The sequence below is a fragment of the Vulpes vulpes genome, chromosome 3, assembly GCF_048418805.1.
Source record: "Vulpes vulpes isolate BD-2025 chromosome 3, VulVul3, whole genome shotgun sequence".
Classification (NCBI taxonomy): Eukaryota; Metazoa; Chordata; class Mammalia; order Carnivora; family Canidae; genus Vulpes; species Vulpes vulpes.
Genome location: NC_132782.1, coordinates 113,551,245 through 113,571,541, shown reverse-complemented (window position 1 = coordinate 113,571,541; position 20,297 = coordinate 113,551,245). Strand labels below are relative to the sequence as shown.

Sequence of the window (20,297 nt, the reverse complement as noted above, 5' to 3'; positions counted from 1 at the left end):
GCCGGGGGGCGGGGCCGGAGCGCGGGGGGGGGCGGGCCCTGGGTCCTCGGCTCCGGATTGGTCAACGCCGCCGGAAGGGGGCGGTCCCCTAGCCCTGAAAGGACCGGACTTCCCGGAGGCGGCAAATCCGGAGGAGCCGCGGCCGTCTTGATGCTGCCCGCGGGCTGCTCGCGCCGGTGAGATCCGGGCGCTGGGCTGCGGGGCGGGCGCGGGGCGGGCGATGGGGCGGGCGGGAGCGCGGCGCGGGGCGGCGGGGGAGCTGAGCCGCCGGTGCGCCCCTCCCAGGCTGGTGGCCGAGCTGCGGGATGCCCTGGACGCCTGCGCTGAGCGACAGCGGCGGCTGGAGCGGAGCCTGCGCGCGTGCCGCCGGCTGCTGCGGCCCTGGTACGCGGACCCCGAGACCACCCGGGCTGGGAGGCCGGGCCGGCGCCCTCTGGCTGCGCTCCTCTTCCCCTGCAGGCTCCGAGCGGGGGCTGCTGGCGTCCCGGGCGGCTCCTTGGGGTTGGCAGCGTCGCTCCTGGCCGTGCCACGGCTGTCCTGTCTTTGCAGGGAAGCGGCCGAGCTTCCGGCTGCGGAGCCAACCCCGGCGCCGGAAACTCAGGAAGAGGCCCCGTCTCCGGGTAAGCCTCCACCACCCCGTCTTGCTGTTTTCTGACAGCACTTTCTTGCAGTGACCGCCGCAAGAGTTTTTTGGCTTTTGCAGCATGCACGCCTAGCCCTCAAGACCTCAAGGAATTGGAGCTTCTGACCCAGACACTGGAGAAGGCTGTACGGGTGAGGAAAAGCATGTCTAAGGCTGCAGAAAGACACAAGGCCCTCAGCCTGAAGTCTGGGTCCACTGCCCCTTCTCCTGCCACCGCAGCCTCTGCCCCATCCCGGGTCTCAGGCCAGGCTGGCAGGCGAGCCTCAGAGACAAAACCACTCAGGGGCATCCATCAGACCAGGATACCTGCCGAGGGCCTCCCCGAGTGCAGGCTTCCGTCAGCGGGGGATCACACCTGCAAGGGGAGGGGAGCCCTAGCCACCAAGCCTGGACCAGGCCTCGGGGACCAACTTCCACTGGCTGCTCCTCCAGCCCCGGAAGCTTTCACATTGAAGGAGAAGGGGTAGGTTTCCCAGACCCTTCCTGAGGGTCCACCTCATCAGACCCTGGCCAGCAGCGGGAATCTGGGATGTGGGGTGACAGGGAGGGCAGGGCATTGAGCCTGGACGTGGGCCAGGGGAGCCCCCAGGGTGCCATCCCAGGAGATCCGTGCCCCGAAGCTGGCCGAGTGGAACGTTGCTAGGGCCTGTCGCCTTCTCACTGGCTGTCCTGCCCCCATCCTCTCATCCATCCGGCCCAGGGGCTCCGATTGGGCTCTGCAGGGCCTGGGCTCTGCTCCTGGTGTCCTCTTCTCTCTGCCAGGCCAGAGCTGGATTCTGCTGGCTCCCACCACCACTCTGGAAGCCCTGTCACATTGGGGGGGGAGCCCCCAGAGTGAGGCTACTCTGAGCACTGGCTTTGCTGACAGGGTCCTGCTGAAGTTACCCACGGCCTACAGGAAAGCAGCCTCCCAGAACTCCCGGTAAGGCTGAGTCTTAGCTGGGTGGGGTGGATGGGACATGTGGCCAGCAGGGAGGCTGAGGCTTCCCGCCATCGCAGGGCCACATCGGTAAGACTTTTCCAGCGGGCTGCCCTGCTTCGTTTGCTGGGTGGGGACACTTTCCGCGTGAAGGGAGTCTGCCGTGGTCCCCATAGACTCAGCGGGCTTTGAGGCTGAGACCTTGCATCCTCGTCTGTCTTGTCTGTGGAAATGAGGATGATGGTATCAGCTTCATAGAGGTGCCTTTTTCGATGCTGCACCTGCTACGGAGCCAGCACCGTCAAGAGTTCTTGCCCATCGTCACGGGCCATCCGTTACCAGTCGCTGGTGGCTCCTCTGCTCTCCTCTCTCGAATTCTCTCCTAGTAGTTCCCAGAGTGTGTCAGCTCTGTCCCCTTGTCACAGACACTGTCCTCTCAGCTCCCTAAAGCCTTGGGAGACCCCTCCTGGCATTCAGCAGAGCCAGACGCCCCTGATGGGCCCCTGCCTTGGCCTTTCCCTGCCTCCCGAGGCCCTGCTGGGTGGAGTAACCACGTCCCTCTCTGGTCCCCGGGTGCCTGTGTGCACATTCCAGCCTGTGGACCCAGCTCAGCTCTATGCAGACCAGTGACTCCGTGGATGCTGCTACCAACGCCAAAACCCAGTTCCTCCAGAAAATGAAGATGGCTGTATTCTTGCTGGGCTTTTGGGACCCACCAGGGTGTGTGTGTGGGGGGGTGGGGGTTCTGGCTCTAAGTCTGATGAGTTTAAGAAGCAACTCCAGGAAGAGCCACAGCCACTCTGGGGTCCTGTCCTTGGCGGGAGGGGAAATGGGGGAGCCTGGCAACAGAGGAGTTTCCCTGACCCGTGTCCAGTCAGGCTGGCCTGGCTCTGGGCTCAGTGCTGCAGAGGTGGAGGCGGAGGCGGGGCTCCTATGGAAGGCCTGCTCGCTGCTGAGACAGCGAATGGAGGAAGAGCTCTCGGCAGGTCAGTGGGCCCTGGTGTGTGTTTTTGAGGGGGAGGCCTTCAGGACTGGCATGGACCTGGCTCGCCCTCCCTGACTTTTGCGTAGACTGTGCTGACTGGGTGCAGGAGTACCACTGCCTGCTTACCCTGGAGGGACTGCAGGCCATCACGGGGCAGTGTCTCCACAGACTGCAGGAGCTGCGTGCTGGTGAGGCTCAGCCCCATCCCCGCCCCCCCAGGCTGAAATCTGGTCAGGGGTCAAGGTCCTCTAGCCAAAGGGCAGCATTAACGGCAGGGCCCTTCAGGGCAGGTCCTTCCCCTTGTCATCCCAGGCATTGTCCCACGGGACCAGCCAGGACTGCACCCCCCACCCCACTGCCCCTCCTGCCGCAGCCCTGGAGCTGTAAATAGTCCGTCTGTTTATCTAATTCCTGAGAAGGTGCTGTGTGAGAGTCATAGGTGCTGGCAGGTGACCTGCCTTGCAAGAGGCAGTTATTTATGGAGGGCTTCATCCAGGAGGCGAAGGGAGACCTTGCACCCCCTAAAAGCAAGTGGGAAGGAGGAGGTCCCTGGCTGCCACCCCATGAGGCCACATACTCCTGTCCTCACAGAAATGGTGGGACAGCAGTTGGGGCCATGGCCTGAGGGGAGATGCCCCAGAGCCTCAGGGTCCTGTGAAGGAAGAACAGACCCTACCTGGAGCTCGCAGCTACTTCTGTACTCCAGCACCGTGGAGCTGCAGACGCTGGCGGCCCTCAGGCTGCGAGTGGCCATGCTGGAGCAGCAGATCCACCTGGAAAAGGTACTTCCAGAGTAGGGGGATGAGGACTAGGGGACTGAGTGCCAAGGGACCCTTGGGCTTTGGGCTGAGGTGGAAGACAGAGCCTCTGGGCTGTGCACAGCTGACACAGCACTGGCCCCAGGGCTGGAACATGGCACCTGAAGCCCTCCCTGGGCACTGCGGGGGCCTTCTCTAAGCCTCCAGTTAGCTCCCCAGCCCAGGGCCCCCCTGAGATCTTGGTCACACGTTACCCTGTAGGTCCTGATGGCCGAACTCCTCCCGCTGGTGAGCACACCGGAGGCACAGGGGCCGCCCCCACTGGCACTCTGCCGAGCCATGCATAGCCTGGTCTGTGAGGGAGGTGAGCGCTTCCTCACCATCCTTCGAGACGAACCTGCCAGCTGAGCCCTTCCCGTGGCCAGCGACCACCCACCTTGCCCATTCCCAGGCACAGGACCCTGGAATGAGGGTGCACTTGTTCTGACCCTCAGACCACTGGGAGACCACCACCACCCCTTCTCCATTAGGTGAACGGGGATTGGGAAGGTCTGGTCGGCCTGGGGGCCCAGGGATGGCTGTAGCCACCCCAGAAACCAGGGCTGCCAGGTGGGCTGGAGATAGCCTCCCGGCTCTTGATGAGGAGCCCAGGGCCCTTCTCGCAGCAGCTAAAGCTGACAGGCCTCCATGTGGCGTGCACATCAGAGGCCTGCGGGCTTTTTTCTCAGCTACCTCTGTTTTTCCTTGTTTTAGACTTAGAAGCCACTTGTGTGACATTAAAACTACTTCAGAAAGTATATTCAAGATGGGATTTGGTGTGTTTGTTACTTGTGTTTTTGCTTACTAACAACACATCAAGCGTACTTACTGAGAATACATGTATGCCTTCTGTACTCGAGGGAGGGCAAAAGGCACTGAAGGTGTGCAGCGCTGGGGACACCCCTCAAGCCCCGGCCCTGGCGCACCTGAAACCTCTCCCCCCATCGCCTAGACTGGGCCCACTGGGAGACACAAAGGCCATGAGCCCCTATCAGAGTGGGCAGACACTGTGTGTGACCACAACTGTCCTGGCACCGTGCTCACCACTTTCTCCTGGGTTGTTGCTGTGGCCAGTGTGGGCCCCCCAACATTGAGTCACCACCCCCTCACCTTCTCCACGATCCCCTCCTCCCCAGCTCCTGCCGCCTCCCTGAAGAAATCCTGGCTTTGTGGAAAGCAAGAGAATTTAGAGGTCAGGGTCATAGCGTCTGGGTTCATACCAGTCACGGGCTTGGGTTTCCAATGTGACTTATTTGCCAACGTGGGACTTTCAATGAGATTCTTGAGGGCCCTGAGCCTCAGTTCCCAGTGTTGTCTCCACTGTCATCCTGAGGGTAGTTGTTGGGAGAAATTATTGAAGAGATGTAACCATCAGCCGACCTAAGAGCTGGATCTGGGCAATGGGAGGCTCCTCACCGCCCCCCCATCCTTGGAATGGGGGTTCCACTTGCCTTTTCACACCCAGAGGCTGCTCCGAGGAGGACACAGCCTTGACATAGCCATGTGGCACTGAGAACACCTGCAGGGGGCACGTTACAGCCCAGGGAGGGCCTCTCTGGACACCCCCCCTAGGCTCCAGGTGGGGGCTCCCTTCCCTTATTCCCCCTGCCCCCCCCCCCCACGCGGCCTGCCCTCCCCATGAGGGGCCTGGTCCAGAGGACACTCAGGAAGCTCCAGAGCAGCCATCACACCAGCTGTAATGGCTATTACCCCTGGGACTCGGGTGAGGACAAAATACACAGGAGTAGGGGCTCCTGGGTGGCTCAGCGGTTGGGTGTATGCCTTTGGCTCAGGATGTGATCCTGGGGTCCGGGATCGATTCCTAAATCGGGCTCCTTGCATGGAGCCTGCTTCTCCCTCTGCCTCTGTCTCTGTGTCTCTCATGAATAAATAAATAAAATCTTTAAAAAAAAATACACAGGAGTAGGCCCCAGGGAGGGCCAGGAGTGTTCTTTAAATAAACTTAGTGAGCACTTTTGCCACCAAGCACAGTCCTCAGAGCTGGAGCATTGGCCCTTTGTGTAGACACTGATGAGCAACAGGGAATTAACTCCAGCTTCTGCCCTGGGCAGCAGGGGTGGGGGGAACCCAGGAACCAGGTAACTCCTGGAGAAGGCCTGGTGTTCTGAGAACTAGATGAGGTTGCAGGTGTGGGAGATGAACTAAGTGATGCTGAAGCAGCCTTGGGGTGGCTCCAGGCCCCGAAGCAGGAAGTCCTACTTTTAAAAGCTCCCACAGTCCCATGGACCAGAACCCCTGAACATGGAATCCCAGGGTTGCTGGGGACCAGATGACAGACCAAAGCAGGAAACCTAAAATGAGTCTTCATTGCACTGAGGGGCTGTCCTGTGCAACGGCTCTGTCCGCTGCCCAGAGCAGGAACGCGGAAGGAAGAGCACAGAGATGGGGAGTCTGGGGGACAGCCCCTGCCCCTCCCTGGTCCTGGTCTTTCCACTGCTTGCTACTTCTAGAGCTCATGCCCAGCAGTTCACTGGACCTTTGCCCCTGAGGGGTCAAGGGTGTCCACCCTGATCCCCAGCCAGGTCCTGATGGGCGCCTGAAGGTGGCTGACTCAGGGACGCACCTATCAGGACCAGGGTGGGTGCTGTCCCCTGGAGGGCTGTGGCGCCTGGGCCGTGAGGTGCCCCCTTGCAGGAGGAGGCAGGGCGGAGGTCTGGGGTGGCGCCCCCTCCAGATGCGCGCCGCCCACCCTGATTCAGCGCCGAGCCGGAGGCAGGCGGCGGCGAACTCCTCTCCCCGGTGTCCTGGTGGCGTCACCGCATCCCGTACCAATCCGCTGTGACGTGGCGGTCGAGGACGGGAGCGGGGGCTGCGCGGGCGCCCACACCCACCAGCGCGCGGCCCCCCGTCCGCGGCATGAGCGCGCCCGAGCCCCCGCCCGCGGCGCCCGTCGAGCCCCTGGCGCCCCCGGAGCCCCCCGGGGCCCTGCGCGCGCTGCTCGTGGCCACCGGCGGCGTGGGGGGCTCCTGGCCGCGCTGCGTCCTGCCCTTCGGCGCCGTGACCCTGCTGGCCGGCGCCGCCGCCACGGCCATCACCTTCTCGCTGCGCGGCCCCCACATGGACCTGGAGCAGGGCGTGGCGCTGGCCACGCTGGGCGCGGGCCTCGGGTTGCTGGCCGCCGCGCTCCTGTGCTGGGGCGCTCGGCGGCGGGCGGGGCGCGCGGGGCGGCGGGAGCCGGGGGCGGCCTGAGCCCGGCGGCGCCCCGGAGCCGGCGCCCCCTCCGGACCTTGCCCCTGGCCGGGCGCGCCCCGCACCGCGCGGGACGCCGACGCCCCTCTCCGCACCGCCCCTTCCTCGTTCCGGGGAGGCCGGGGTGGGGGCGGCGAGCCATTGCCCCCTGCTCCTCGGCCTCGCCCCTCCGCACTCCGCCCGCGGCGTTGCAGCGTTCCGCTCGGCGCAGAGCCGGTCCACCCCGGCCCACTCGAGAGGGCCTGCGCAGCTCGGGGGCCTGCGGTGTGCAGGATGCCGCGGACTCGGTGGGACCACCCTCGCCGGGGTGAGGCGCAGCGGGCCGTGCTCCCCTCCCCCAGCCGTCTGTGCTCCCTGCTGGGACAGAAGCCCCTCTCGGCGGAAGAGACGCTCAATAAATGTTCTTGTGAAATGTGTACGAGTGGTGGCTTGCAAATGTCTGGAGGGAACAGTGGGTCCTGGGCTAGGCCAGGAGGTTTGATCGATTGGCCTTTTAAGGGAAAGACCCCCGGCGGCCTGAGGCTTGGGACTGTCTGGCCCCCTGGGTCCCTTCTCCCCACCCCACCCCCACATTGGCTCCCTACATGCCCCAGAGCCAGCAGCTGTCACTCTGGGGATGGGGGTGGGGGTGGGGTGGGGGGATGGCTGTAGCCAGAGAAGGTGCATGTGGGAGCAGGGAGGTGGAGTCTCCTCTAAGGTGCCAGGAAGGGGCAGGACCAGCAGAGAGGTGTGAGAGGCCCCAGAGGCTGGGGACAAGTGGTGCAGTCCACAGGAGCAATGAGCCCGGACTGCGGGCTGGGGAGAAGTCCCTCCCCAGCTCTCTCGGGCCATCTGCCAGGGCCATCCTAGGGGCCAGAAGAGACTGCGTGCAGGGGCCATTCCGGAGAAGAGGCAGGGCTGCTTGCAGCCTCCTCCCTGGGGAGCCCATGAAACTACCACCCTCTGGGCCTGGAGCGCCCTGCTTGCCAACACTGACCACTACGATGACAACGAGACGATGACGACAACGACTACGACCACAGATGAACACTCACAGCATGCTGAGCCCTGAGGGCCTCCTTCCACCCACACCAGAAACCACCAGATGTTCTGCAGACCTTAGCCTGAACTCCCGGGGAGGGAGACAAAGCCTGCAAGTCTGATGCAGGATTGGAGGGGAGGTTGCTCCCCAATTTCCTTTCTTCCCTCCCGACAGGAGTTTGAAATCCCGACAGCTAGGGGCTCCCTGGAGGCTTTGGCTCAGGCTCTTCGGAACTCTTGTGTTGGGCCTGGGCACCTCTCCCCATGGCCAGCTAGTCGGCCCCAGGAGGATCAGTTGCAGCCAGGGCTGTGCTCATCCAAGGCTAGTTGTGAGGCTGATGACCAGAAGGACCTAGAAGAAGGTGGCTGGGAAGGTGCCAGTCCAAGCTTGATTTGTTCTGGAGCAGAATTTTCTCCCTGTCAGTTCTCTCAGTCGTGCACAGCTATCGTTTTAACAGGCACATTTTTTTTATCTCCAAGTTGAGATTAGGTGCCGTGGCACCTGCTCTGTGGGGTGGAAGGGACTCACAGACTCCCTGCTGCTGCCAAAGGTCAAGGGCAAGAGGCCAGCAGCCCTTCTGGTTCTTCCCAAGTCTCCCATGATCTCATCCGCCTCTCTACCCCCAACCCCTACATCAGAAGGGGCATGACCAGAAGGGGCTTGTCACTTCAGGTGCCCCATCACCCTGTCCTCGCTGCTCCGTCCTCTTCTCCTTTGCTTTCCCCTGGGAGGCTCCAGTGTCCTCCTGCCCCTCCTCTCTAGAACAGCAAGAAGATTCTGCTTCTAACTTCTCGTGGGTCCTTGCCACTGCAAGTGGCAGCTCTGCCTACAGACACACCCACATGGCACCTCCATCAGCTGCAGGGCCTAGCCTAGGGTCAGCCTCCCATCTGAAATTTCAGGCCTCAGAACTTCTTCTAGGTCAGACGTGTTCCCCTGTCCCCTGCTCCCTCTGCATCCAGCTGACCTTTCCTGGCATGCTTGGCCCCCTCCATCAAGGACCTAACAGTTGTGGGAATGTGGTCTCTCCGGAGCAGTTCTGATCTCTCTTGGATGGGTCACTCTCAGCTGCAGCTGCCCCATCCCCACCTGGTGCCCAGACTGCCCAGCTGGGTTCCTGCCTCAGTTTCCATACCCAAACTTACTGGTATGTGGACCAGGTTTAGGAGTTCTGACACTGAGCCATCTGTGACCAGGCCCTCCTCATGGGCCAAACTCCACTCTCTACCCTCTTCCGGGGTCCTCGACTGCTGACCAATACCCTGAACTCCACGAGGCCCTGTTAATTAGTGGGTTCCCCACTCTCCCATCCCGGCTTCCACTTCCCTCCTGCCAACTCTGGGAGCTGGGCCCATCTTGGTGATGCAACTATAGATAGAGACCCAGAGATGCTTTGGGACAAGGGTTTAGCCAGATCTGGGTGGGATATGCCAATTTCATTTCTTAGGTGAACTCCAGTCAGAAGGGGAGGATGCATCCTTCCGGAACATCAGGCACTCAAGCCTGTTGAGCCTTTGGCTGCATCCAATACCTTTGCGGCTAATCAAACCCTCCCCCCAGTGGCTAAGCAAAGCTGAATAACAGCCCGATGAAAAAAATAAATCTCAGGTTAAGGAGCCTGAACCACAGAGCCAGAAATTGGAGCAGCTCGGATTCAAAATCAGACCTGGTCCCAACCGCAGGTTTTTTTTCCTACTAGAGCAGACCACTGCTTTGGGGACATCCCATAACCACCAGCCCTGCTTGGCTGCTACAGCTGTGAGTGCTCCCTGTAGGGACCCAGGGGAGCATCACGGCACCAGCCTTCAGATGCAGGGCCCAGGCTGCCAGATGGGCCTCAGGGAGGAGGCCGCTGACCCCCGCCCAGCACGTGGCACAGCCCCAGGAGCAGTCAGGGCCTGGATGCAGGCAGGGGACCCTGCTGGGTGGTCCCCCGCGGGCTGCGTGGCTGAGCCGCCCCCTCCAGACCCCTCCCGCCAGCGCATTCCTGGCTCCCCGGCCCCTCCCCTGCCTCCCGGGCCTCCCAGCCCCCTCCCCTGCTGGCCCAGCCAGTGTCTGAATCTGCTTCTGATTCCGGCTCTGCCGACGAGGCCCCCTCCCCTCCCCTCCCTCCTTCGCGGCTCGAGCAGCCCCGCCCCTGGCTGGGCCCAGGCTTGCGCCTACTGCGCCCCCCACCCCCTCCTGGCACGGCTTGCCCGCCCTCGCTGCAGCCGGGAGGAGGCGGTGGCCGGGGTGCCCCAGGCCCCGCCCGCACTCGGCCCTTCCCGGGAGGCCGGGAGACCTGCTCAACCCGGCCCTCGGTGGGTGAGTGCAGCGCGGGCAACGGGTGGGGCCTCCGCTGGCGGAGGCGCCGGGAGCGGGGGCGACTCCTGTCATCGCTCCAGGCCCAGCGGGAGGACGCGCCGGCATCCCCGCCGTGGCGCTGGGCCCGGGGCCAGCCCGCGACTGCTCCCACCTCTGGGCCCGGGCTGGGGCCGCAGGGATCGCCAGCGTTGCGGGCCAGCGGGCAGAGCCCCGGATCTGGGCCCTGTCTCCCCGAGGGCAGCGGCGTGGGGCCCAGCGGGCTGGCGGGTCCTCCGTGGCTCCGGCCATGCCCGGCTGGCCCTGGCGGCTGCTGCTGACGGCGGGCACGCTCTCGGCCGCCCTGAGCCTGGGGCCGTCGGCGCCCGCCGACCCCTGCCATGACGACGGGGGCGCGCCCCGCGGCTGCGTGCCCGGCCTGGTGAACGCCGCCTTGGGCCGCGAGGTCCTGGCGTCCAGCACGTGCGGGCGGCCGGCCACGCGGGCCTGTGATGCCTCCGACCCGAGGCGGGCACACCCCGCTGCCCTCCTGACCTCTGCGGGGAGCACCACAAACCCTGTGTGCTGGCGATCGGAGGCACTGACGCAGGCGCCCCACAACGTGACCCTCACAGTGCCCCTGGGCAAGGCTTTCGAGCTGGTGTTCGTGAGCTTGCGCTTCTGCTCCGCGCCCCCTGCCTCGGTGGCGCTGCTCAAGTCACAGGACCATGGGCGCAGCTGGGCCCCGCTGGGCTTCTTCTCCTCCCACTGCGGCCTGGACTATGGTCGCCTGCCCGCCCCAGCGGATGGCCCAGCTGGCCCAGGGCCTGAAGCTCTGTGCTTCCCTGAGCCCCAGGTCCAGCCCGATGGTGGTGGCCTTCTGGCCTTCAGCGTGCAGGACGGAAGCCCACCAGGCCTGGATCTGGACAGCAGCCCAGTGCTCCAAGACTGGGTGACGGCCACGGACATTCGAGTAGTACTTACGAGGCCTGCCGTGCTGAGAGACGGCAGGAACTCCATGGCCACGGGCCCTTACTCTTACTCAGCTACTGAGCTCCAGGTGGGCGGGCGCTGCAAGTGCAATGGGCATGCCTCAAGGTGCCTGCTGGACACCCAGGGCCACCTCATCTGCGACTGCCAGCACGGCACAGAGGGCCCCGACTGCGGCCGCTGCAAGCCCTTCTACTGCGACAGGCCATGGCAGCGGGCCACGGCCCGGGAAGCCCACGCCTGCCTTGGTGAGGCCTTGGAGGGAGGCCTGGGGATCTTGGACCAGGCCAGCCTGCCCCTGACCCATCCCTTCCTGCAGCTTGCTCCTGCAATGGCCATGCCCGCCGCTGCCGCTTCAACATGGAGCTGTACCGACTGTCCGGCCGTCGCAGTGGCGGCGTCTGTCTCAACTGCCGGCACAATACCGCTGGCCGCCATTGCCACTACTGCCGGGAGGGCTTCTATCGAGACCCTGGACGTGCCCTGAGTGACCGCCGTGCTTGCAGGGGTGAGCCTGCCACCAGCTACCTGCACAACCTCCTCCCGTGGATTCCCGCATCCCCAGATGGGCTCTAACCATCCTATCTCTGTCTTCAGCATGTGACTGTCACCCTGTTGGTGCTGCTGGCAAAACCTGCAACCAGACCACAGGGCAGTGTCCCTGCAAGGATGGCGTCACTGGTCTTACCTGCAATCGCTGCGCCCCTGGCTTCCAGCAGAGCCGTTCTCCGGTGGCCCCCTGCGTTAGTGAGTGACCCTGCCCTCCTTAGGCCACCTCAGCCGAGGCCACACCTGCTCCCTGCTGCTCCCTGCTTGTCTCCTGAGCCCTGCAAATTCTCCCCCTCAAACGCAGGCCGCTCTCTCACCCTGCCCGCAGAGACTCCTGTCCCTGGACCCACTGAGGAGAGTAGCCCCGTGGAGCCCCAGGGTGAGTGGACACACAACAGGGTCCTAGATCTGACATGACTGTGGGGGAAGGCTACGGGTTCAAGGAGGGGGGGAGGAGGAGAGGGTGGGGGGAGGAGGTGGGGATCCGTGCCAGCCTCGCACCCCCTCCAGACTGCGACTCGCACTGCAAACCAGCCCGTGGCAGTTACCGCATCAGCTTGAAGAAGTTCTGCAGGAAGGACTACGGTAGGCCTCCAGCCCTCGCCCTGCCCCCCGCCCCCCCCCCCCCCGCGTCAGCCCCGGTGGCCTCTCCGTGACCACCCCCGCCCAGCGTTGAGTGTCCCGTCGGTGCCCCCTCCCCACGCCGCGGGCGCGCGGGGCTCCTCCGCGCGGCCCGCCCCCCCCCGCCCCCGCTCCGCCTGACCCCGCCCCCTCTGGCCCGCCTCCCCGCAGCGGTGCAGGTGGCGGTGGGCGCGCGCGGCGAGGCGCGCGGCTCGTGGACGCGCTTCCCGGTGGCCGTGCTTGCAGTGTTCCGGAGCGGCGAGGAGCGCGCGAGGCGAGGGAGCAGCGCGCTGTGGGTGCCGGCGCGGGACGCGGCCTGCGGCTGTCCGCGCCTACTCCCGGGGCGCCGCTACCTGCTGCTGGGGGGCGGGCCGGGGACCGCGGTCGGGGGCCGGGGGCCCGGGCTCAGCGCCGCGCGCGGGAGTCTGGTGCTGCCCTGGCGCGACGCGTGGACGCGGCGCCTGCGGAGGCTGCAGCGGCGTGAGCGGCGGGGGCGCTGCGGGACGGCCTGAGCCCGAAGCGCGGGCGGGGCGCTGCTTCCACGCTGAGGCGCACGTTCACCCAGTGCGTCCACCTGCGAAGGAGGCTCTGCTGGCATCGCGCGCATTGCCTCCGGGGCCTTCCCCGACCCTGCCCAGCGTCTGCCCCGCTGCCTCGCGCCCGTACCGGAGAGGGGCGTGATGCACGCGGGACACCCCGCCCTGACACAGAGGGATGCGATGGCCCCGAAGAGCTGCCCGGGGCTCCCGGGACTCACTGTCATCCCGTTTTCGCATGATCTTCCCCCTCCGAAGGGCACTGCGATGGTCCCCGTGGGGCCGAACACCACTTGGAGGCTCTGCTGCACCCGAAGGGCCACGCCTGTGAGGTCGTGACCCCTCAGAGAGCGTTCGCACCTTCCTAAAAGGCACTGTGGCCCTCTCCCAACAGATATGAACCCCCATGTGATTCCTGGACCCACCTAAGGTCTGAAAACACCCCAAGAGCCGCGGGGGCGTCAACCCTCACGGACTGCGATCTCCGGAGGGTGCTGTCACTGTGGACCCCCGCCGGGTCCCCCAGAGGGCGCTGTGGCTCGTCCCCGGGGCAGAGCGCAGCCGCGTCCCCGTCTGTCCCGCTGTCCCCGCTGCCCGCCCTGACTGCCGCCTGGGCGTCCGAGTCCCCGTCCCCGCTGCGTCTCTGCCTGTGCTCGGCCTCTGTCTCGGCCTGCTGTGGCCCTGCCTGGTCTCCGTCCGGCTGCCGCTGTCGGCCTCGGCCTCCAGGGCAACTCCGCTCGGAACCCGCCCGGAGCAGCCCCTCGCGCCCCGTCTCCGCCCGCTCGGGACCGGACGTCGTGTCCACGCGGGCGCGCGTTCCTAGATCCACGCGTGACCCGGCAGAGGGGGGGGCGACTCTGGCTGGCAGCCCCCGCGGCTCCGGAGGCAGCCCCCGCCCGCTCGGCGCGCGCCCCTCCACACAGAGACCGACTCCGGCGGACGCAAGCTCCCGTGGCTCCGCGGCGGGGCGCCAGCGCGCATGCTCAGAGCCCGCCGCGGCCGGGACCCGCGGGCGCCGGGGTGGGCGGCCGGCGGCGCGTGCTCGGCGGGGGCGGGGCCGCGTGCGCGCGTGCGCAGACGGGCCCGCGCTCGGTCGCACGGCGAGCTGAGGAGGAGCGGCGCGGCGGGCGAAGGTGGGTGCGCGGCGGGCGCGGCGGGCGGGGCGTGACGGCCGGGCGCGGGGCCGGGTCGCCGGCTGTCCCCGCGGCGGGCGCGCGCGGAGGGAGGGGACGCGGGGGCGCAGGGGTCGGCGCGGGGCGGGGGTCCGGAGCCCGTCCGCCCTCCCGGCCCCCCGCCCCCCCCCGGGACCGGGACCGAGCGCCGGGCGGGGCGAGCCCGCGGCGGGAGCCCGCCCGGAACAGGGCCGGCACCCCGAGCGGCGGCGAGCGGCGGCGGGCGGCGAGCGGCGAGCGGCGGCTGGCCCCGGGCCAAGCGACGGAAGGAGCTGCTCCCGTGTCACTGCTCCCGTGTCACTGCTCTCGGGGCACTTTCCGGCTCTGCGGGGTAGGAAGTCCTCTTCTGGGCTCGAAATTGCAGCTGCTTCTCTGATAACGTCCTGCGCTTGACGACCCGCCACCGCGTCCCTCCCGGGGTGACACGGCCGCCCCCCGCCGCCCCGGTGCCTGTGACCAGCCTCGGAGCGCCCGGCGTGTGCTGAGCCCGTGTGCTGAGCCGGGGCAGCCGTCCTCCAGGCCCCGCCGGCAGCAGGAAGCATTTCCGCAGGGTCCCGGGCCTGCTCCATGCTTTCCCAGCCTTGAGCAAGCACAGCTGGAGGTCGGGGAGGGGCTGCGCTGGGTCCTGGTTTTCCTTGGGGGGGGGGGGGTGCTGGGGGCCCGGCCCCAGGTTTTCATTGATGACCTCAGCACAGGAGCAGGCACTGTGGGTCTCCTGGATCACCACCCATGGGGCTGGTATTAAAGGGCAAAGGTTGCCTGAGAGCCCCCTGGGCTATAGGGAGGCACAGGGAGGCTGTGAGGATAGCGGTGGGCCAAGTGACCAGCATGGCCGATATGCTGGTGTTCCAGTGTTTCCCCAGGTTCCTATCCCTGGTCAGGTGTCTGTCTGCCTTTCAGGGCCAATAGGGGCACTCGAAGGTGGTGTTCATCGTGTGTGTTTGCTCAGGAGCCAGCGGGGGATGTTTGCTCAGGAGCCAGCGGGGGACTTCCAGGCGATTGAAAAACAAAAAAACAAACAAAAAAAACCCCAAACCCATTATTGCACGGATGTAGCTGTTTCCTCCACTTGAAGGCGAGGGGTCCATCTTCACTGTCTATCCCTGGCACATAGCAGACACCTGTAAGTGTTTGCTTAATTGTCCTGGAGACAAGGATGCAGGTTTTGGTCATTGAAAGGGATACAGGCAGCAAGAAACAAACCCAGATAAAAAGCAATCAAGAAATCTCACGAAGGTTTTGCAGTTATTCCTGGCCAGTCGTGTAACCTCCACTTGCAATTGCTTTTGTTCTGAAGGTTGGTCCTCAACTAATCTTCTCAGCCGTCAGATAAAGCCTTTATGTGAAGTACTTATCGGGTAGCATGTGCTCTGTTTAGAAGCTTGTCTGCCTGGGAGCAGGGAGAGAGGCACGTCCCGTCCATCTTTGCTCCCCTCTGCCTGGCCTGGAGTAGCCAAGGGGTGCTGTCTCAATGACTGCTGGAATGAACCAAAGTGCTCAAGCTAGTGCAGTGGTTTTCATGTGTGTGAAGGGTGACCTTCGGGGAACGTAGGCGTCGTCTGCGCAGGCTTTTCATAACAGTAATAAAATTCACCTCCCGAGTCTGCAAGTTCACCTGCAGGTGGGCCTCACCGCACCTGCCAGGACTTTCCAGCAGGCCCAGTGACCTTGGGCACATGGTGTTGCTTCTAATTCTAGTTACAGACTGAGCCAACCTCAGAAGACGTATTTAAGTGTCCGCTTTTAGTTGGTTTCAGATTTAAAGTACATAAGAACAATGAGGCAGGTTATAAAAAAGCACTTAATATTTACCCTGTTCAATATTTTACCTATTGAAGAATACCTTTCCTGTTATGACAACTCTGTTCATGGAAGAAAGAAGCCCTTTTCAACGCAAGGCAGAAATTTCAGTGGCTGTTTCAAGTGTCACTTTCCAAGTGGAGATAATATCAAAGTAATATCAAAGGGAAAAAAACCTCAGGCATTTTATTAAGAATCCACTTAAATTCTTTATTCAGTGACTTTCATTATGCTTTCAACACACGTTTATCGAAATCCTGCTTGATTTCACACATGGAGGCCCAGCACGGGTGTCATGTGGCTGCAGAGCTGCAGGAGCCTCTGCCCTTAGCTCATGGTGCACTGTGGCACCGCCTGCCTTGAGAAGTGGACAGTTTGCTGCAGGAAGCAAGCAGGAACCTTCTGCGGGCCTTTGGTAGGGACTCCTGAGAAGGGCTTGAGCTAAATTTTGAAGAAGGAATAGATGTGGCAAGACCACGTGAGAGAAAGAGCCTTCCGGGCAGAGGGACCTTGCCTGTGCGTGCAAAGGAAGGAAGGCACGGCTACCCTGCATGAATGCCGTTGCAGGAAGCGCCTTGGGAAACTCTGGCGGTCAGCAGGAGCGAGGCTGGTGGCAGGTGGGGAAGGGGGCTTGAGTTCCAGGCCCAGGTTTGAATTTTACCCTGAGAGCCCTGGGAAGCCCCCGATAGATCTCAGCTTTGTGGGTACTGACCAGATCACCCAGACCATGGGTGACTGGGCAGTGGTAGGCACGTTGAGGGGTGAAGGCCTGAGCCAAGTTAGAACTGTCAAGGGGCTACTGAAGTCTACCTAGTGAGATGTAGGCCCAGCACAGAAAAAGGTGTTGGGGGTGTGTGCAGGTTGTAGCAGGACCCTGAGACAAGTGACTTCCAGGAGGGGAAGGGTCAGGGAGAAAGGCATGGGGAACACTCCAGGATTGGGTGACAGCAGTTGGCAGTGCCATGTCACACACACAGGGTGCCGGAAAGAAGCTGCCTTGGGGGCAGGTGATGACTTTCTGTTTGGAGATGCTGAGCTGAGGGTCGGTAAGGTTTCCTGATGGTAGGCAGATATATGTTGGTCTAGAGCCAGGGAGAACATCCTGGCTTGAGAGCGTTTGGGGGACTCCTTCCTGTGGTGCTGAAGCCACAGGGATGGGTGGGTCTCCCCAGAGGAGTGTACGGAGCCAGCAAGAGAAGCCTGGAGGCCCCTGATGTTTTATGTCCATACAACAGAGGGTGGGTGAGGTAGTGGATGTCTGATTAATAAGACATTGCCTTATTAATGTCTTTGGGGTTGGGGGGCAGGATGGTGGGCTTTTTATCTCTGTCATAGGGCCCCTGTTGGTTAAACAGCAAAATGTAAGATACTAATGGTGCAAAATCAGGTGATTCCAGGGCCCCTCCTGTCTCATAGGTCTGTGTGCCTTTTAGGAAACTTCCAGATTGTCGCTCATCTCAAAGGACCCTGTTTCCTTCTAGGCCGAGGGTTGGTCCTCTCAGAGCATTCTTACAGTTAGATCTCTGAAAAAAAAGTGTTTTTCAGACCCAGAGATTGATTCAAAGTCTTGGAATTCTCAAGCTCCCCTTGCTCTACCTCTAGGACCCCAGTTTCTGGGTGGTACATCAGCATCCGCAGCAAGCAGGACCTTGGGAGGACTCTTGATGCAGAGCCGAATGTGTGGTGCTCTCTCCTGTAGTCTTCTCACACCCGGGGGGCAGAGCAGGGAGAGGATGAGGAACGGCCAGTGTTGCAAAAGGAGCTCCTATCTGCCCTCAGGCACCAGGCCCCACAGGGCTGGTCTGGCCTTCGGATAAGTGCACCATGGGCTGTTAGAAGTTATCTTTGTCTCTGGTGGAACATGCTCCTCACTTAGGGCACCTGAAACAAGATCTCGTTCTGTCTTGTGGTGATTGTGTCCCCTTGCCTGGGTTGCATGACCTTATCTGCCTGCCCCACGTATTGCACAAGGACTGCTGGCAAGGGTCACGTGTCAGCAGTCATGGTTTCTCCCTCCAGCCTACCCAAGCTTGCTCTCTCCTTTTACAGGTGGTTGAGAACACAGTCTACATGACTTGGCTTATTTCCCATCATCTGAAACTGTGTCTGCCTAATTGTTACACAGTTTTAATTGGGTATGCACACAGTGAGGGTTGCTTACCTATGGGGGATTCTGTTACCAATAAACGCCTTGCTGTGTAGTATTCTAAATGTAGCTCCTTATCTGCTCCCACCAAAGCTTCCCTCCACATGCTGTCCCCTCAGCATTTCCTTGTATCATTTTCCCTGGGTTCTCTAATGATCTTCAGTAATTCCTTTTCCAGCAAGGATTGTTCTAGCCTCCCCACCTTGGTAGAACTACTGGCCTTAGAAAGATCCAGGTTTATGCATTAATTACTCCTGCCTCGAGCATCTTTCACTACCCTTTGGGGCTGTCCCTCCTCACCGCTGAGCACACGGGAGTGAATGCCCCGCCTCAGTGTTAGGCCCTTTGGCTAGAGGGGGCTGTGCCGGCTGGACCATGGAACTGTTTTGTCTTCTGCACCATGAATGATGATCACTGGCCTGCCCTCTTAAAGACTGCAGGGCTTGCCGGCCCCTGAGCGGCTGTGCCTACTAAGGCCCTGTTCTGTGCCCATGCTGTCACTTCTGCCTCCTGGGCCAAGGCCTCCTCGTACCCTGGAACCCAGCTGGGGCCCCTGAAACCCTGTGATTTCCTGTCTTTGCACCTGCACCTGGGTTGGTGTGGTCAGTCCATTCATGTGCCTACAGGCAGCCAAGGCGCATTGACAGCTTGTGTCTATTTTCCAGCACTTGGTATGCCGGTGCCAAGGAAGTGTTTTGAATGCCTATTAAAATGATTATACCTGCAAGACTCCCTCTTGCCCCAGCTTTGTTGTCAGGTCTAAAAATACTTGTTGAGAACCTCCTCTGTGCCCAGCTTTCTGCGGCACACCCGTCACAGGCACCTTGCTTTGCTTGGAATTCAGACTGGTCAGAATTCTAATGGTGCTAACAGGCGAGTTCCCTTCTCCCGTTCCTGCCGTGCAGCTAGCTGATTTATCACGTGCCCCGGGGGGGCATTTTCCCAGACCTGCTGTTGGGAGGACCCTTTTTTGCCCAGAAGATAAAGATTCTTCATTAGCAGAGCCCCAGTGCAGCCTTAGCCCCTGCTTGTGGGCAGACCAGACCAGGCTGGGGGACAGGGGTTTGACCCAACAGAGGGACATAGGGAACTGTTTTGAGTGGCTAACAGGGACCAATTCCAGGTCTCATGCCCTGGGGTCAGGTGCCATTGGTGAGACCTGTATTTGAACTTCTGCCTGGAGACAGGCAGACAGGCCAGCTAGCTGTGCTGTGAGTAAGGCCTCATTAATGGTTACACCCCTTGTCCCTGGCATGCGCCCTTCATCGGGCGCCACCAGCTAAGGGCCACTGTCCAGGTCCCCAGTAACCGGCTGCCTGCTAGTTGCCGTGGAGTGCCAGTTGCCATTAATCTTTGAAAAATCCCTGTGTTCTGCTTCAGGGTTGAGGCAGGGCACAGCCTGCCCTCCCGTTATGCGAAGATGCCTGCTGGGAAGGTCACATGCTTAAAACAAGTTGGCAAACACTCCTGTTGTTATTATTTAGAATTAAATTTTCCTCTTAGGCTAAAGTGGTTTGGGATTTTTCTGAGTCTTCGTGTTTCTTTCTTTTGTTCCTCCTTCCCAAGTACACTGGGTGTGATGGGAGCACCTGAGCTCCGAACTCCTCTGGCAGGAGAAGGGCTGGACTCAGATGCAGGGCCTCACAACAGCGTCTCAAGAGTTAAAACCATTTTGCACAAGGAGGGGTCCCAGTGAGGGCACCTGCAACCCTGCCTGGGGGGGTCAGGAAGGCAGGCAAAGGAGGGGGCGTGTGGGCCAAGGAGTGAAGCAGATTGGTGTCTCCTGCCTTGGCCTCCTCAACAGTGGACATCGGAGAGGGTGGCACCAAGAGCCAGATCCTGAAGGGCAGGCTGTCAGGTGTAGCCCAGAGCCGTGTGGGTCCTGTGGAGTGAACATAGCGGGGGAGATGCTCAGGAGAGCAGTTGGAGGTTACAGGACCTGAGTTCACAAGAGGATTTTAGGCTGAGAAGAACGGGGACCCCTGCAAAAGCCACATTTAAGAGACACGTGGAGTGATGAGGGCAGGAATGGTGTGGCAGCCAAGGGGTGAGGAGACAGGCACAGGGGAGGGTGGAGGACAGAGGCAGGAGGGAGCCCTAGGGAGAGGGGAGCGGAGAGCAGCGGGGTTACCCCTGCATGTTTCAGGGAGATAAAGGCCCAGGGGTGTCCCTGCAAGGGGGGAGGTGGGTACACCCCTCTGGGAAGGAAAGAAAAAAGAGCAACAGAGCTGGAGCAGCCCATGGGTTCTCAGAGCAGAGAGGGAACGCTGTGTGTGGGGTGGGGGAACGGAGATCCAGGCCCCGGGGGAGATGTGGACGCAGGGCCAGGTGGACGGGGCAAGTGCACATGTGGTTCTGAGGCTGTCCCGGTGGGGGTGTACCCACCTCCTGGACAGGATGCGGGCCAGGCGGCTCTGAGGGCAGCTCGGCAGTTGTGTGCAGGCCTGGAGAAGTGCAGGCTGCTTCCCCTGGGCTGTGCCTGCTGGCAGAGGCAGGAGGGTGGGAGGGGCTTGGCAGGCGGGTCTAGGCTGAGTGGGCGAGGGAGTAGGGGCCGCTGGGTAAGGGGAGATGGAGTCACGACTGTGGGAGGAGGGGAGAGGACCGTGAGGAGCTCTCGGATGGGATCAC

General features: G+C 62.4%; 3 protein-coding genes across 9 annotated transcripts in view; all 3 read left to right on the top strand.

Annotated features, from left to right (window-relative positions):
* The first annotated feature begins 81 nt into the window (after positions 1-81).
* Positions 82-4,102, top strand: TEDC2 (tubulin epsilon and delta complex 2). 2 transcript variants are annotated; one of them, XM_025984928.2, is made up of 10 exons: positions 82-176; positions 286-384; positions 550-620; positions 704-1,106; positions 1,512-1,565; positions 2,157-2,250; positions 2,437-2,548; positions 2,634-2,735; positions 3,139-3,329; positions 3,567-4,102. In XM_025984928.2, exons 1-10 carry the CDS (start codon positions 151-153, stop codon positions 3,711-3,713), a joined length of 1,299 nt encoding a protein of 432 aa, XP_025840713.1. In that variant the 5' UTR covers positions 82-150; the 3' UTR covers positions 3,714-4,102. The 2 variants fall into 2 exon arrangements, with proteins under 2 accessions (XP_025840713.1, XP_072610085.1); XM_072753984.1 differs by lacking the exon at positions 2,634-2,735.
* Positions 4,103-9,812: 5,710 nt separating this feature from the next.
* On the top strand, positions 9,813-13,684 carry NTN3 (netrin 3). Its single transcript, XM_072753980.1, has 6 exons — positions 9,813-11,093; positions 11,165-11,353; positions 11,443-11,592; positions 11,723-11,773; positions 11,905-11,979; positions 12,187-13,684. Exons 1-6 carry the CDS (start codon positions 10,166-10,168, stop codon positions 12,525-12,527), a joined length of 1,734 nt encoding a protein of 577 aa, XP_072610081.1. The 5' UTR covers positions 9,813-10,165; the 3' UTR covers positions 12,528-13,684.
* Positions 13,551-20,297, top strand: part of TBC1D24 (TBC1 domain family member 24) — a 26,348-nt gene continuing 19,601 nt past the window's right edge. For 4 of the 6 annotated variants that reach the window (XR_012000661.1, XR_012000660.1, XM_072753982.1 and 1 more), the window contains exon 1: positions 13,551-13,684. The gene's annotated coding sequence lies outside the window, so the exon portion shown is untranslated. The other 2 variants (XM_025984983.2, XM_025984984.2) reach the window with 2 other exon arrangements.